This window comes from Herpailurus yagouaroundi, unplaced genomic scaffold, assembly GCF_014898765.1.
Source record: "Herpailurus yagouaroundi ecotype Mexico unplaced genomic scaffold, PumYag 198, whole genome shotgun sequence".
Taxonomy (NCBI): domain Eukaryota; kingdom Metazoa; phylum Chordata; class Mammalia; order Carnivora; family Felidae; genus Herpailurus; species Herpailurus yagouaroundi.
This window is the reverse complement of record NW_024412429.1, coordinates 32821120-32838106: the sequence shown is the minus strand read 5'-3', so window position 1 is coordinate 32838106 and position 16987 is coordinate 32821120. Positions and strand designations below refer to the sequence as shown.

At 38.5% G+C, this 16987-nt stretch overlaps 2 protein-coding genes across 2 annotated transcripts; both read right to left on the bottom strand.

Moving 5' to 3' along the window:
- Positions 1-1385: 1385 nt before the first annotated feature.
- On the bottom strand, positions 1386-2487 carry LOC121013147 (trace amine-associated receptor 3). Its single transcript, XM_040448641.1, has one exon. The coding sequence runs from the start codon at positions 2415-2417 to the stop codon at positions 1386-1388; it is 1032 nt and encodes a 343-aa protein (XP_040304575.1). The 5' UTR covers positions 2418-2487.
- Positions 2488-14294: 11807 nt separating this feature from the next.
- TAAR2 (trace amine associated receptor 2) lies at positions 14295-15275 on the bottom strand. The gene has a single exon (XM_040448640.1). It carries the CDS (start codon positions 15213-15215, stop codon positions 14295-14297), a length of 921 nt encoding a protein of 306 aa, XP_040304574.1. The 5' UTR covers positions 15216-15275.
- Between the last annotated feature and the right edge of the window lie 1712 nt (positions 15276-16987).

Genomic DNA, 16987 nt, shown 5'->3' with positions numbered 1-16987 from the left:
GTCCACAGTCTTTTGGGACTCTCAGGAAGAAGGAGCCAGGCAGTGCTACTCATACCCAATCTCCCTCCCTCTCGTCTCAAGACGAGCAGTTGCACTGCATTAGTAAATATTTTGGCAGATTTGAAAGTACTTCAATTATGCATTTATTACACCCCTTTGCTTTTCTACCAACAAGTACAGGAAATGAAAACTGTAATCATGGTGAAGAGGAATCATCCTTATGGAATCATGTTGTCCTTCAAGGCACAAGTGGAGCCCAATGATTGTCCATAGCTGGACCTAGAACATGGATGTCAGGGTGGGGAGAGAAGGGCTTAGAAGAGAGTCGGGAAAAAGCCAGAATTAAATTTGCCTATTCAAAGTCTGACCTAAAGCTGAACTTGGATTCAGGAGCAATCTGCCCTCCTTCTGCTCCTCCTCTTTTCCATCCCACAACTTAATCCAACGTAGGACAGGATGTGCACATGGTTGTTACACGTACGCATGTGTTTTCCAATCTATCAGATAAAAGGAAGTTTCTGTTTTTTCTTAATGTTTCACAGAAGAATCACTGGAAGGATTCTCACCAAACATTCATGATCTGACTTAAATCATAGGCATTGTGGTGTGGATGAAATGTATTTGGCAGGATGGCAGGGCAACTTACAGAGAAAATGATTTAAACGAGTACAGGGAGAGGCTTTGTGATTGCTGGCAAGTGGTGTAGACACAGCATGCAGAGGAAGAAGGTGGGGACAAAGAAACAGGAAGTCATTTCAAATATAAACCACGGAGTGAGAAATCATAAGGATAAAAGCTCAAATTGCATATGATGATTTGTAATCAACTGCTTCTCCAATGGGCAGCTCTTTGTAGTAAGCTTCGGGGTGTCAGGAAATGACTGAATAATTCATATAATGATGGTTAATAATTCTCCCAAACCAAACAATAAAGGAGACTGACTGCTAGTAGGTAGTATAGACCAACCTTATGTCACACTTTCTCCATGGGTCCGCAGGCCTCAATAATCTATTTTCTGAATTCCTAGAGTGGAGTCAGCAACCAAAACCATTAGCACTTTATTTTCTTTATTCTTACATTGATTCTTTTATGGGTTTATAATTGTCTCATGTGTGTAAGTAGAGGCCAACCTATTCTGAAATGTCTTATACTCCTTTTGTGTATTTTCCCCCAGTCAGATGGGAGTGTTGATTAGATAGAGTTCACAGTTAATACACGGCTGATGCCTGATGGGTCAAAGATACTGAAGGTAACTGTTGCGCACGTTAGGAGACACTTATCTGGATTACTGAAATTTAATAGTATCATTAATGCGAGGCATGAGGCCAAAATGATAAGTCTCATTTTCAATACTCTCTTCACTTTTGTAATAGCTTTTTTTTTAATTAATGTGCCTCAGGAAATAGGTTTGCAGTTCCTGAGTGAGAGCTAAATATTTTGCCTGACAATATGTACTTAAGAGCTTTCCGAAACCACGGGTAAAAAAACCCATGAATGAGGGGGTTGCAAGTAGAGTTGAAGTACCCAAGCCACACTAAAAGGTCAAGTACTATTATGGGAGTGGAATAGTCTAAGTATGGGTCTATCAAGACAGCAAGAAAGCAAGGCAGCCAGCATGCTAAAAACACCCCCATTACTATTCCCAGGGTCTTAGCTGCTTTCCTGTCTTTTTTCTTAGATAAGTTTTTTTTCACTTCCACCTTTGTGTTTTCAGGCATGTTGCTGATAACTTGAGCATGTCGTTTGGAAACAAGAAAGATTTTGCCATAAATACCAACCATGATGGAGCCAGGAGTAAAGAAACATGTAGTGAACAATATTGTCCCCCAAAATTTGTTGAACGTAAGTGCACAGAAATGGAAACAAGCAACAAGAATCTCGTAGCTCTGCATGCCGGCAACGTTGGCCTCGGACAGAACTAAACTGAATGAAAAAAGAGCAGGTGCCGACCAGCAAAATGCTAACAGTCGCTTTATCATGGAGGTGGTCATGGTGGTCGCATAGTGTAAAGGGTAGCACACGGCATAAAATCGATCAATAGCAATGGAACAGAGGTGGAAAATGGAGGTTAGGCTAAGCATCATGTCAAAGCTTGCATGGAATTTACAAAAGCCATCCCCAAAATACCAGCAGCTCTCCACTGATCGCACCATGCTGTATGGCATGATGACAAAACCCAGAAGGAAGTCGGTGGTTGCCATGGAGAGGATCAGAAAGTTTGTGGGAGAGTGAAGCTGTTTGAAATGTGATATGGAAATCATTATAACCAAGTTTCCAAAGATAGTGATAAACATGGCTGCAGTCATAATTGAATACATTATCACTCGGACATGCAAAGAGCGGTTTACGGGAGGACAAGATTTATTCCCAAATTTTGGACAACGAGATAAGTCTTCAGGAATATAAATTGGATCCATAGTGCTTTATCACTTAAAAGTCCCTTTTCTAGGAAGATGAGTCTGTGTTTCCTCTCCTCTTAAAAATGATTCCAGGAAACTTCAGCTCCTAAGTGCATAAAAAAAAGCATTAATTGCATAAAAAAAGACATCTGTTATGAATTCATTTCAATTTCCATTTATTTAAATATTTAAAATTATGCCAATTGTGGTTGCGCTCTGAGTTATTTGCTGCATTAGGGCAGGAAAAGTTTCAACTACTTATTCTTTCCTGTTCTATTTTATTCTATTCCACTCATCCATTTGTTCATTCGACCTGGGTTTATCTATTGATTGCTCTGTTCTTTTTAAGGTATTGAGAGCTTCTTAAGAGTTTATTCCACTTGTATAGGGATCTGTAATAGTCAAACCCATGAAGCAGAGAAGACAATAGTGGTTACCAGTATGGGGGGGGTGGGGAGTTATTGTTCAATGGATACAAAGTTTTAGTTATGCTACATGAATACATTCTAGAGGTCTGTTGTACATCAGAGTGCCTATAGTTAATAATATGGTATTGTGTACTTCAAAATATGTTAAGAGGGTAAATCTCATGTAAGTGTTCTTAACACACACACACACACACACACACACACACTCACATGCACACACACGCACACAACTAAAACTAAAAAGAAAGGGCCAGAACTTGTCGGGTATGTCCCTTACCTTGACCATGGTGATGGTATCACAGGTGTATGATGTCCAAACTAATCAAATTGTGCAGTTCTTTGTCTATCAATATACCTCTCAATAAAGCTGTTTAAGAAAAAAGAATTTATGGTCAACTTTTACCTTGAGCAACCACTTTTCTAGAAACTCCTTTGCACTACAACAAGTTAACATCTCTCATCATAAAAATACTTAATACACAAAAGCTAAGTGAAATCGCGGTGTTTTTCTTTAGGTATTCTTTCAATAATTTAAACTCTTCGTTTTAAAGAGTCTGCAGATGTTGTAAGAGTTATAAATGGCACATAGCTGTTGAAATACAAGGAAAACCACGTACCTATGGGTCAAACTATACACCTGGACTAACGCTTCAAAGTTTCTCTACTCTCTACTCCCTTCCTCTCCTCTCCTCTGTCCTTCTCTTCTGCCCTTCCTTCTTTGTTCCCCTCCCCTGTATTTCTGGAGTGTTTGTGTTGTCATTCATCTGAAATTCTAACTACTGGACATATATGCCATCCCCGAGTGACTCAGAAGTATCACAAATTTCATATTCACAGACTTGGGTGAGTCAAATCTCATGTAACTGCTGTTGGTCACAGTGGGCTGAATAAGAGATGATGGACAAATTGCGTAAGTCTAACCTCTCAGTAAGTTATTGCACCTCCCTGCTCTTTACTTTGGGACGCCACCATGAAAAACCACTGGCTCGTTCTGGAGAAGCTAGACACCGTGCGTCTCACAAAGCATCAAATCTACTTAGTGAGCTACAGAAAGACAAGTCCAATCTTGTCTGAGTCAGACACAAGAGACACTCTTGCCCTACGTCAGATTCTTCCAAGCCACAGAGATTCAACCATAGTGTACATTTGGCAAGTTCATCTACTTAGGCAGACTCAACTTAGTTTTGCCTTTAGAACCCTAAGGAAGAGCAGCACGAAAGGTCCCTTACTGGTCTCTGGTCTCAAAGTGTCAGAAGTTCCTTTCATTCCTTCTGATTCTGTCTCTCTTTCCTGATTGACAGGGAAAAGTAAAAGAACCTGGTCATGACAGAAAAACCTGTTCAATGTAGTTGGAGAAGCATCTTTTCCCAAGTCTCAGGAAGGTTTCTCTTCAGAAAGTCTTAGGGGGATCCTTTTTGAGCTGACTGCTCCATGTGGCTCTCCTGTTTGCTCCGGGTTAGGGACGTACTTACTTCCAAAGGAGAGGGGGCAAAATATCCTTGGATTAGGGGTTCTTCTTCTACTGTGAGCGTTACCTCTCACTAGCTGTGAGCTCCCGGGAAAAGGAGGTGTGCTAGAATCGATGGCCTTTCAGAGGCTCTGAAAATCTGTGAATGATTGGTACCCGAAAGGTCCTTGGTTTTAAATTATCTTCTCCTAAAAAAAATAGAAAGTGGAAAAACAGAGAAACAAGATGAAAGGAAAACATAGAATAAAGGATGTGGCTCAATGCAGGAATTCATTGAATAGTACTTTCAGTCCTGAGGCACATCTGACCAAGATCACGGATTTGTTTCTCTCCACTGTAGACGCTCCTCCACTCCTCATTGCCTCTCTTTCTTCTTTGGTTTTCACCAAGGAAATGTTGTGAGCATCTAACCTGGGCCCCATTTTAGCATATAAGTGATAGCAGTCGATAAACAGTTGTTGAATGTATTATCTGTGTTAAAATATACATCAGCTCGCATCTTGTCTTTTCTTGCCTTTATAATCAACTCTAAGTAACAGCTAAATCTTATCAGACACAATTTTTTAATATACTACCTTGAGGCAAGGAACCTATCGGATCTCATTCACCCCTGGATTCTCAGCACCTTGGTTAGTGCTTGTGGCAGACACTAGGTACATATTTTTGAACAAATAAAAGTAAAAATAAATGGCAAATTATGTCTGTTTTAAAAAATATCTGCATTGTTCCAATTAAAGCAGTTGCTTCAATGTACTTGAAACTTTGCTGTAAAGGAATGGACTAGACCCGGAGCACAGTTTGTGAACATACCTTCCAGGATTCAATTGCTTCTGATGGTGTTGTAAAATAATCCCTCATTATTTAGACAACGTTTAGACAGGCAGACAGGAGGGATTGCTGTAGACATACTTTATTGATCCCTTAGGCTAGTGATAAGAGGATTAAAGATAGTAAGTTCAGATAAATACAAAGATGTCAGTAAAAGAAAAAAAAAAAAGCTGCTGAGTTTTTTAGTTAAATGCACCTACGAGGTGGTGGTGATGGTGGCATAAAACTCCATTGGTGTTTCATGAACACGTTAAAATGAGGTTATACTGGCCCTTTTCAGCCCCTTTTACAATGTTTAGAACCTTACCTACCACTGAGGGGAGTTGAAGATTTTCTTCCTGCCGAAACTCACAGACTTTCATAAATTAAATACGATCTGGAAAGCACAGACTCACCATTGACCTTATACAGTATGTAAGTCCATGAAGACATGAACGCTTAAAGTGTAGTGTTGCCCAAGAAACTCCCTGTCACACCTCAGTTGCCCATATGACCTTAATGACGACAGCCGTGACATTGAAACAACATCATATGAGGGCTGTATATAAATAACTGCTCCATTTCTTTAAGGATTGAGAGGATTCTAGGAGGTGTTTTAACATGAGATCAAATTTTCCTCTATGCACATTACTATTTATATAAGGGAAACTGCACACACACTTTCAGAAGTAGAGACCTCAAATGGAATGTTTACAAAGACATATCATGTGATTTTGTGCATTTTCCAGCTTCCTGGCTATCTTACATCCCACAAGATGACTTTGAAATCAGGTCAACCTTGTTTGATGATTGGCTGTAGCACTTATCAACCATATTACTCTGGACAACTTTTCAGTGTCCCTGAGCCTCAGTTCCCTCTTTTATAAAATGGGAGAGTTGGCTGTGAAGATATTTAAGACCATTAGCGTTTTATTTTTACCTTCCTCCTTGATTTTCTGCATAAGAATTATGGCATCTCCGCCAAGTTTTCTTTATTTTGTACTTCCATGTAATCTATTATGTTGAACCACACGCCTCTATGAAATTGCCATTTTTGTAAGTTAAAACGTTAAAATATTAATACTTTTATATAATTTACATTAGTTACATTACATTAGGTGTTTTTTTTTTCTTTTTTCCCCTTAGTTTTCAGTTCCAAGCACTGACTGATAACACGGTTGGCATATCTCCAGTCACATACATGTGCAGGATGTCAGATTTTCTGTGCAAGATTATAACATGGAGTTAAAGCTTCTTGAAGAAAATCTTCATGTGAACACATGATTTTAGTAGGAGGAAAAAGTGGTCCAACACAAAATTTAGGTTCAGAATCTAATTTTCATAGCCTTAAAATATGAATATCATATAAGATGTAGTAGAAAATGGGCATTTATAATCCATGGTTCTAATAGAAGGAGACATACATTTGCATATGCTATTAACAAAGCACCAACTAACATAAGTACATAACTGTCACCATTGCTAGAAAACACATTCTCTTCTGGAACCTAACTATTTGGTAAAGAACTTAAAATTGCTATCGCCTCCTATGTATATATGTCTGTGTACATATACATAAATTAATCCCAATTAAGGTTTTACTCATTTTTAATTGTTGAAAAAATGTCAGGTATAAAGGATCAGCAAAGGAAGATATGAGTCAGTATTATTGTTCTGTAATACTCTGAGTCACATTAAGTGTAATAAGAAGGAGATTTTAAAGTTTCTGTCTTATTTGCACACAAATGTGGATGATGATCATAAATAATGTGCTTTCTTTTTCTCCTTTGAATTCTGATCGCCCTGGAATTTAAGGCTGAAGTCTAAAGTATTTCAGCTGATCACCTAACTGCTTGAGAGAACCACGTAAAATTTCAAACTAGCCTCTCAAACCATAGGCTCTTCTGAATGCCTGCTCATGGTGTGCCAGTTAAGACAGTCTCTTATCAAAATGAGCACCAATTGGAAGGCCTAGAACTGACACTAAAAATGACTATTTCATTTCTCTTGCCACAAGTTAGAAAATAACGTCAATTTTCATATAATCTTCCAAGAAATTGATCCCAAACTGCAAAGTCTCAGATATAAATTCCGTTTTTAAAGCTCCAAAATCATTCTGGGCCTAAAACCAAATTCCACCCGAAGAGCAGATTTGTGTTAATTTTCTATTAAACTTGTTAAATCAAGAGAGCAGGGCGTAAATAGTGTACATAGTGTAACAGAAAAAAATAAGCCAAGGTTTGCAATTTATGAATTCATGATATTGGATCTTTTCCGGTTAATTCTTTAATATCTAACATAGACTACAATGAATATTTAAAGACTACAATCACAAAGACTCTTTGGAAGACGTTTCAGGGATGATAATAAGTAGGCTATATTCAAATGTAACACTGAAAACAAAACAAACAGAAGAAAAAGATTATTTTTTCTATAAATCGACTTTACAACTATCTCTAGTAGTTTACACATCATGACATCAAAAAGTAAAAAATGGTACCTAGCGTGTAAATGACTGGTTGACCCCAAGTGGCTCATGGTTCTTAAGTAAGCCTTATAACGCCACGTAGCAGCTGGCAACAGGCAGAGATGACATCTTGAAAATGTTGTCTTCTCAAAGGCAGCTGGGATCAGGAAACATTACCTGGAGAACAGACAGAGCACCTTTCATTTCAGAGAGCGGGGGCAGAAAGAAGAGTGAAAACTAAGAGCAAAGGAAAACATCTTTCTTATAATTAGCTATAAATGATGGCATGTTTGAAAACCAGCAGAACAGAAGTTTTACTAAAACTATGCATCAGAAAATGTGTCAGAAGTAGACAGCCCAAGAGGAATTGATCTAAATACACCTTCTATCAAGATCACGTATACATTTTTCAGTGGATACAAGGGAAAAAGTCGGAGACAACATACCTTGGCATAATCCTGCATGCCATAAATTGACGCTTTCAGCATCTGTCTGTCACCTGCCCCCCCTTCAGTCTGCAATAGCACAGTCACTTTTGCCCACAGTTGTCTCCATGTTGCCCTACAAAGGCCCACTCCGTGGCTTGGCCAACCCCATTTCCTGATTGCCCATCCCTTCATCTCTGAGCACTTCAAGGCTCTACAAAAATATCATTTGCTTCCAGGAACCTATTTTTGATTCTCCCAGTTGGAGTTAATCTCCTGAAATTCCAGACCGTTGGGGTGGCCAAAGATCATAGAGATAAGTGTTCCAATTCCTCTTCTCATAGCTGACTTCGAGTTCAAATACTTTTGTTTCCTTTTTCAGCAAAGTTCTTTTTTCTTTTAAGTTTTTAAAATATAATTTCTAGTTAGCTAACAGTGAATATTGGTTTCAAGAGTACAATTCAGTGATTCATCCCTTACATACCACACCCAGTGCTCCCAACAAGTGACACAACTGTTTTTTTTTAAAATGACTTCACCCTGACTGTAAAAATTTTTCAACCCATTCTGTTAACCTTCCTTCTCTTGCAATACTCAATACAGAGCTGTGTGTTTGGGGACTGTGCAGTAACAGCTTGTTGGATTAAATGCAAAGAAATTAATCCCAACACATGATGTAACCTGGTTAATAAGCATCTCCTCTCATGGTGTTAGAAACCTCTGGTTTGGGAAAGTTTAAAACATTAGGAAAACAGTAAATGTTGTTTATCCCCAAATAAACAGTATTCTAAATGAAACCTAGGTGACAATTAAAATTTTGGGTGCCTTAATGTTTCTAAATTACTTGAAAGCCACATTCCCCCTATAACTAAGGCCCTGAGGTAGATATTGCCACTAAATGCTGAAAAACAACATTATAATCTAGGTCTTTTCTACAGCTTTGTCTGCTTATAGTTTCTCCTACTAGGACTCACCAATCAAAATATGGTCCCCAGACCGGCCACATCATCATCTCCTGGGAATATTTTGGGAAATGAAATATCTTAAGCCATCCCAAAATGTACATCTTAGCAAGATACCTATGTTATTTGTATGCCCAACGAATTCTAGAAGAACAATTCCAGACAATAGAGAAACTGCATTTTTAGTTCGGACACTCTTTGTATCTGAAATGAGTGAATAATTTTGAGGAGCAAAGAGCAACTGAATACCTTAAGTAAATGCTGCTGGCAAGAGAAAAATACCAAAAGTGAAATATGTAGTGAATTAAGTAGTAGCAGTGAATTAAGTAGTATACAACAGGATTTGCTTATTAAAATATAATATTAAAGAGGAGAAAGCATTTTAACATTATTGAAACATAGATGTACCTTACATTTATTGAATTATGCTTGGAATAATTCTAGAATTTCACAAAAACATTTTTTATAGGCCACCACATAAAAATTTACAAAACTTGCCAGACAAAACTTAATGGAAAATGTAAGAAGTTTCGTTCACTTAAATGTCATAATAATTATCATTTTCCAGTTAGGAAAATACCTTACCTTTTTTTATGGCAACAATTTCTGGTTTTCCACCAAATTGAGTCCTCTCTGTTCAATTATTTTGAAAAGGCAAACAAATTAGCAATATTTAAAAAAACAATGGTACATTTCCAATTCTTTTTATTGACTCAGTACCTTCCATCTCCTGAAAAGTTAGTTGTGAATCATTGAGTCTTTTCTGGTGACTTGGCAGGTATGAGGTCAGGAAGTTCTAGGAAGTGTAGGGTTGAGGATTGAAATATCTGATTCATATAAGTATGCCTCTGCTCTCAAGAGACTTGGAGTGGGGAGCTCAGATCCAGGAGCTCTGAGAGAGTAGCTAACTGCAGAGCCCCAGTGGAATTACTCTTCTAACTCTCTTTCTTGGAGGATATCAAAATATTCTGTGTATTTTTAATGTCCCGAGTATTTTCAGTTTCCTTTTTTTCCAAACAAAGGACTATTTCATATCGATTTCATGGTCCTTTGGGCTTCATTCTGGCAAGATAAGGTACCAAAGATAAGGTATCCTTTCTGTATATTAAAAACACATAAATATGTGTAGGCTAAATTAAACATTAGCTGATATCCAAAGGAGGGACAATTGACTCCGAAAAGGTTGCTGTTTACAGTTTGACTCCTGAATGTAATAAGATATTGGGGTAAGAGGGAAGTATTTATTTTTGCTTTAGTGATTTATATTAGTCTGACTAAAATCCTTAATAAAAAAGAAGAAGAAGAAGAAAAGCCAGTTAAGGTGCCACAAATCTTGAAAAAATCAGTTCAGCGAACAAAGAACATTGAATGAGAAGTCAGTAGAGCTGGGTTCTAGTTCCGGTTTTCATACTTAGCTGTAAAATTCAGGGCAAATCATTTAATATCTCTGGGTTCGGTTTTCTCATTTGCCACCTACCGTCAAATCCTGGGTGTGGAAAGGAGGCTATTTTACTAACTCGGAAATGATGGAAGGTGGACAGTAGGTAGGAGGCTGGATCACTTTCTTCCACAGCAAACAAGTCAGGATGACTACATTCTGAAACCAACAAGTGCCATGAGAACCTATAGAGAAAATTATCTGTTTCAATGAAAGGGGACTAACTGAGCAGAACTTTACACGGGGCTATTTGATGTTTTCAAATACGAATAGGATCTAGTAGAAGAAGGAAAGAAGTATTAGAAGGAACTATATGGTGTAGGGCTACTAACATTTTCTTGCATCTGTAAGCACTGGCATAAACAAGAACCACCATCACAAACATTATCCTTTGGCCAAAAAAAAAAAAAAAAAAAAAAAGAGCAATGTCTAACCCTCTCCACCGAATTTGTTGTAAGTTTGTCAACAAACTTACATCAAGATATTTAGTTTTCTTTTCTAAAGTCATACGTTAAGGAATTGGGAGGAAATTTAATACAAATTAATTCAAGATACTTCTACTTTCCAGTAAAACTAAATTCTATTTTACTTATATTTTTTTTTTTTAGCAATTGGTCTTTTAAATAAAAACAGAACATCTGTGTATGTTGGGGGGTGGGTGTTCAAATACCAAAGCAGCATAAACATCAGTACAGTAAAACCTTGGATCATAACTTGCTCTGTGAGTGATCCGCAAGATGAGCAAACATTTCTAATAAATTTTAACTTGACATATGAGCCAATGTCTTGCAATACGAGTAATACATGATGCCGAATATGACATGGTCACAACTGAGCCAGTGGTTCGTCTCTCACAATACACACTGTAGGATTGTGGGTGATCATCTCCCATGCTCGGACGCTCGGTCTCAGGCTATGGTGTTTGGCAGGAATCAGTGATTTTTCAGAACGTTGGAAGCTGCCCACAACTGGCACTAGTGAATTTTTTGTCACTTCAAAGCACCTATGGACAGTCCTTTTCTTTTCCATACAAGAATCAGCTTAGGAATGCTTTGCTTCATTCTAGGTCAGGTGGCCTGCGGATACAGACCCTTTCTTCTGCTGCCTTATTGTCAGTTACATTAAATACAGTTTATGACAAGAGTTTATGAATACTGGATTGTGGTCAACATCTGTGCTAGCATACACAATGGCCTCCGTGCAGAAAAAGGTTAAAAAGAAAGGCAGTTATAAGGAGATGATCGCAGTGGAAGGTAAGAAGGAAATCACTGAGAAGTACAAATGACGTATGCAGGTTGCCGAAATTGCAAGATGTTATAAGAAGTCTATGTCTGCATCTTGTTTGCAGAGGAGGAGGAGACAAAGGTGGAGGAATTGCTCGCTTCAAATAAGATTAGGGAGATGTGTAAAATGTGTGAAACAGCGCAAAATTTTGTGGAAAAGCACCACCTGAACAAGTCTGTAGCAGTGCGAGGGATGAATCTGTTGAATGACCATGCAATGTCACAGTTCCCCGAAATCCTCCAAAGGAGGCAAAACCAAGTGTCACTGGATAGGTCCCTTGTTAAAGTTGCATGAAAAGAAAAAGATTCCCTTGAGCCAATAGACGGCAGTGATTCCGTTAGTGATAGTGAAAGTCGTCCTACACAATAACCCTCCTCTCTCTTGTTTCCCTCACACCAGCCATGAAGGTTTTCAGAGGTAAATGCAGGCTAATTTGCTTATTTTTCTTTATATTTTGTACTTTCTTTATAATTTTGTATTATGTTACAGTATTGTAATCATTTTTATATGAATATTTTTGGGTTGTGGAATAAATCATCTGAGTTTCCATTATTTCTTTCGGGGAGACTTGCTTTGATATACAAGTGCTTTGGATTACAAGCATGTTTCTGGACGACATTATGCTCACAAACCAAGGTTTTACTGTATTTCATTAAAAAGAATTGCCAAAAAGCCACAGTAGCATCCAACACACCATATTAGCTCTCATCATTGCACCTGGCTTTAATTCCTCTCTTCTTGGAAAATCAGTGTTTCCACTTATTTTGTACTTGCAATCTCTTTCACCATCTCAAAGAATCTCCACCATTTCTTCTCTACTCTAAGGCTACGGGGAGGCACCAACCTATCAGCACGCTAGCAGGGATGGAAGGTTTAGACAATATGTGGCAGGCCACCTTTGGGCAGGTAGACAAAACTAATATTTCAGCTGACCACAGAATGGTCACTGCTTAATTGTGATTTGTGCAATTAACTAAGATCAAAGCAAATTTACAGGCAATGATGTAAGCTTTTCCATAAAGAGGAGAAATTGCTAATTTGTTCATCAATATAGTTCATCAATTTCTAAATAAAGAAATTAGGGGCACCTGGGTGGCTCAGTTAGTTGAGTGTCCAACTTCATCTCAGGTCATGATCACACAGTTCGTGGGTTTGAGCCCCGTGTCAGGCTCTATGCTGACAGCTCAGAGCCTGGAAACTGCTTCAGATTGTGTGTCTCCCTTTCTCTCTGCCCCTCCCCCGCTTGCACTCTGTCTCAAAAATAAATAAACATTAAAAAAAAAAAGAAATGAACCACAAAATATTTTAGTGGAACGCAGTTCACTTACACACACACTCACATAACTAAAATTAAAACATTATAAGGCATTACTTACCCTCAATGCAAGCAACGTATTCTGAGACTATTTATTTTCTTCTGTTTGCTTTTCATGAAAAATGCTGTTTGCAGCCAGTGGTGTACTGGCACCTCTCATGCCCACTGACAAGAACAGGTTAACTTTTCAGGACTTCTGAGAGCCAGTTGACATCACATTTATAGCTTGATTTCAGCTAAATGAACAATATATATTCATTCTGCTAAATAAATGTATGTGTATATATATATGTATATGTACTGGAATCATAATTTTCATACATATATATATAATCTCTCTCTCTCTCTCTCTCTCTATATATATACATATTGAGTTTATATGTATATTTATAGTCAAATTCTGCAAATCAAGGCTTTTTTTTCTTTTTTTTTTTCTTCCTTTTCAGAGTCAGGTGTCAAACACTTAGCAGCACACCACTGGTTGCAGACCACTAACTTCACTTCACAAGTTACTAATGGGCCTCAACTTATAGTTAAAAAGACGCTGAATAAAGACCTCATGGCTCATGAGTTCGAGTCCGGGGCTCTGCACTGACAGTGCAAAGCTTGCTTGGGATTCTCTCTCTCCCTCTCTCTGCCCCTCCTCTGCTCTCTCTCTCTGTCTCTCTCAAAATAAATAAACTTTACTTAAAAAAAAAAAAAAAGAAACATTTAACCTCACAACAGTAAATTCTAGTAAAGGTTTAACTCTCAGCTAACCAGTGACTGGTTCCTAACAGAATATGCATGTTTGAAATTATTTCTGTATTTATTTGCCTATAATTATTAGCTGTTGACGTTTCAAACTACATCCGGTCAGACACGAAAGAACAAAAAGCGAATGGAAGAATCACACAAAGTGCTCGTGGTGGTAAGAGGCAGCAGGAGTTTTTAAGCTCAGTTTATGCTCTGATCCCTTCCAAATAGTATCAAGGTTGTGTGTTCTTTTCACACCATTCCTGGCTTTTCCTTGTCTTCTCTTTATCCTTCCAAGTTTCTTCCTCTTTTCTCCCTAGAAGTAATAGGTATATGAAGTATTCTGAAGAAGAGGGATTTTGGTTCAAAGAGAAGACTCTTTTTTTTCCCCTCAAGTCTTGGAAACTAAAAGCTTGCCTTGGTAGCCAAAATCACGCACACACCTACACACACATATACACACATGCACACACATATACGCACATGCACACACATATACACATGCTTTAAGTGACTTTATTCTTCTACATTCCTGTGCTTTTGCCTCATTTCACTCATACACAAGTCTATTCAGTTTCTTTTTGAGTAAACAGATCAGTAGTATGGAAACGTGAGCTGAAAATTTTACCTAGTAAAATGCACTTCAGCGCTCTGCGAAACCAGGGATAGAAGAAACCGTATATTAAGGGATTACATGTGGAGTTAAAATAGCCAAACCATGTCAAAGCATCAAACAGAACTACAGGAGTAGAGAAGTTCAAAAAGGGATCCAATAAAATTGTGAAAAAACAGGGAAACCAACATAGTAAGAAAACGCCCATCACTATTCCTAAAGTTTTGGCCGCTTTTTTGTCTTTCCTCATTTGATTATTTTGATTTTCGGGCAAGTTATTGATTGCTCGAGCATGTTTTCTTGATACCGCAAAAATCTTGCCATAAATCCCCACCATCACAGACCCAGGAGTGAAGAACCCGGCCATGAACAAGGTGGTCCCCCATAACTTGTTGAACATCACTGGACAGGAACTGGAACAGGCCACCAGTATATCGTAGCCCTCAATCCCGTCGGCGTAGGCCTCCGAGAAGACCACCCCGAAAGCAAATGCTCCGGGAACCGACCAGCAGAGAAATAGCAACCGCTTGATGAGGGGAATCGTCATTTTTGTGGAATAACGTAAAGGGTAGCAGATAGCATAAAATCTGTCAATAGCCACAGAGCAAAGATGGAAAATGGACGTTATGCTAAGCATCAGGTCAAAACTGTAATGAATCTTGCAAAATGTAAGCCCGAAATACCAGCAAGTCTCCACCGATCTGACCATACTGTAGGGCATGATGGTGAGCCCCAGGAGGAAGTCAGTGACTGCCATGGAGAGGATGAGGAAGTTGGTTGGTGTGTGAAGCTGCTTGAAGAAGGAAATGGATATTATCATGGCGAGGTTGCCAAACACCGTGATGAATATGGCTGCGGCCATAAATGAATACATAGCAGCTCGGACACCCAGTGGCCTTTCATTTTCCGGGCAAGATCCATTTCCATATCCAGAGCAATCCAATATTTCCTTCAGAAAAAGCAAGAACACATGAAATTTTGTCAGATATTAATCAAATATTCTATATTTTATGTAAGTTTTCACAGAACAACTCAAGAAAAATATAGAAGACTCAAGGAAGATAATTAATTTATGCTGAAATATTAATTACAATCTTTCTCATTTATTTATCTTAGCTTTCATTTGCAACTTCAGAGAATTTTAACCTGGGTTTAAATGATTTATTTGCTTTATACTTTCCTGGATTCAAATTATACCACCAACATTTAGTAGGCTCTTATTTTATTCCAGGGCCAGAAATGAAAAAGAAGGAAGAGAGGAGGAAGAGAGAGAGAACTGGGAGGTGAAAGAAGGGGAAGAGAAGAAGCAACAAGTTCATTATCTACTTTATTATAATTGATGCTCCTATGTTCATAGAAAGAATGGATATATATTAGACAATACATTCACTTCTTCCTCAAGTAAGTCCGGAACACTTAATCAGCTTTTATTTGAGTACAGTCTACTGCCTAGTGGGACCAGGATGTTGTTATTATTTGAAAATTGTTTCATTCATGTGTTGTATTATTTTCATGGTGTTTTGATTTTGTTCATGCTAAGGTTGTTTAAAAGGGGAAGAATCATTTAAGGATGTCTAATGACCGGGTAGAATCATTTTTCAGCCAGTCATGGAGCCCTGACCAGCATCTCACCAGCCAGAGCAGCTGAATCAGACATGGGCAGAGGCCAAAATTGGGCCACTCTCACTTCTTTGGGAAGAACAAGTACACCTCCATGGTGCTTCTCCTCAGAGCCTTGGGCAACGCGTATCACGCAAAATGAAAGCCGAATAAGTTTCAGTGTGTGGGTCACAGAGAAAGCTATAGGAGAAGGTGGTCAGTGAGCTTCAGGACAGCTAGGCATCTCCACTCCTTCCTTGTGTTGGCCCAGTATCTTCATTTTGCATATAAAAATCTGCATGATGCTATTTCCATGTATATTTGGAAGGTAACATGTTCATGAATTAGGATAACTTTCCTTTTTTTTAAAGTACGTTGGGGGAGAAAACACTAATACAAAAAGAATAACTGTTAATACTGCCGACAGTCTGTGGCCATCAAGGACCTCACACATATCAGACCTGACCAGTTACTAACAGATAAACCAATAAATTCTCAGCCCCTGTGAGCACCATCAGACACTGAGCCACAACTGTTTACAGAGTGCCCACAACACGCAAGACACAATGAAAGGAACAAGAAAGCTTGAGCTAGTCCTTGGCCTCAGAGATTCTACAAAACAACTGAAGAGGCAGAACTTAAAACCTAAATGACTCTGCACCACAGATAAAAACCAACTGTGGAGATTAACTGATCTAAAAGGAGCCTAAGCAAGATGTGCAAAGGTAAAAGAAATGGGTGAGGGAATTTCAGGCTGGGGTAGACAAGAATGCTCCGGTGAGGTTGGGACTTTCCATTTGGTTCTCAGTGGGTGAGTGGGATTTAAACAGAAGAAAGAAAGCCGGTTATAAGCAGAAGAAAAGGTGAAGGAAGAGCTCGAGGTTGGTTGAAGATTTTTGAAAGTCACTCAGGGTCTCCAGAACATAACAGAGAAAATAGAGGGTTGGGGAGAGGATAGAGTGGGAGGCGGGAGGGTGTCTAGTTTCACTGTTGCCCCCAAGCCAGTGGTCTTAGCCAGTAGGTAGTCAAGGAGCTTTCCCATTTTTC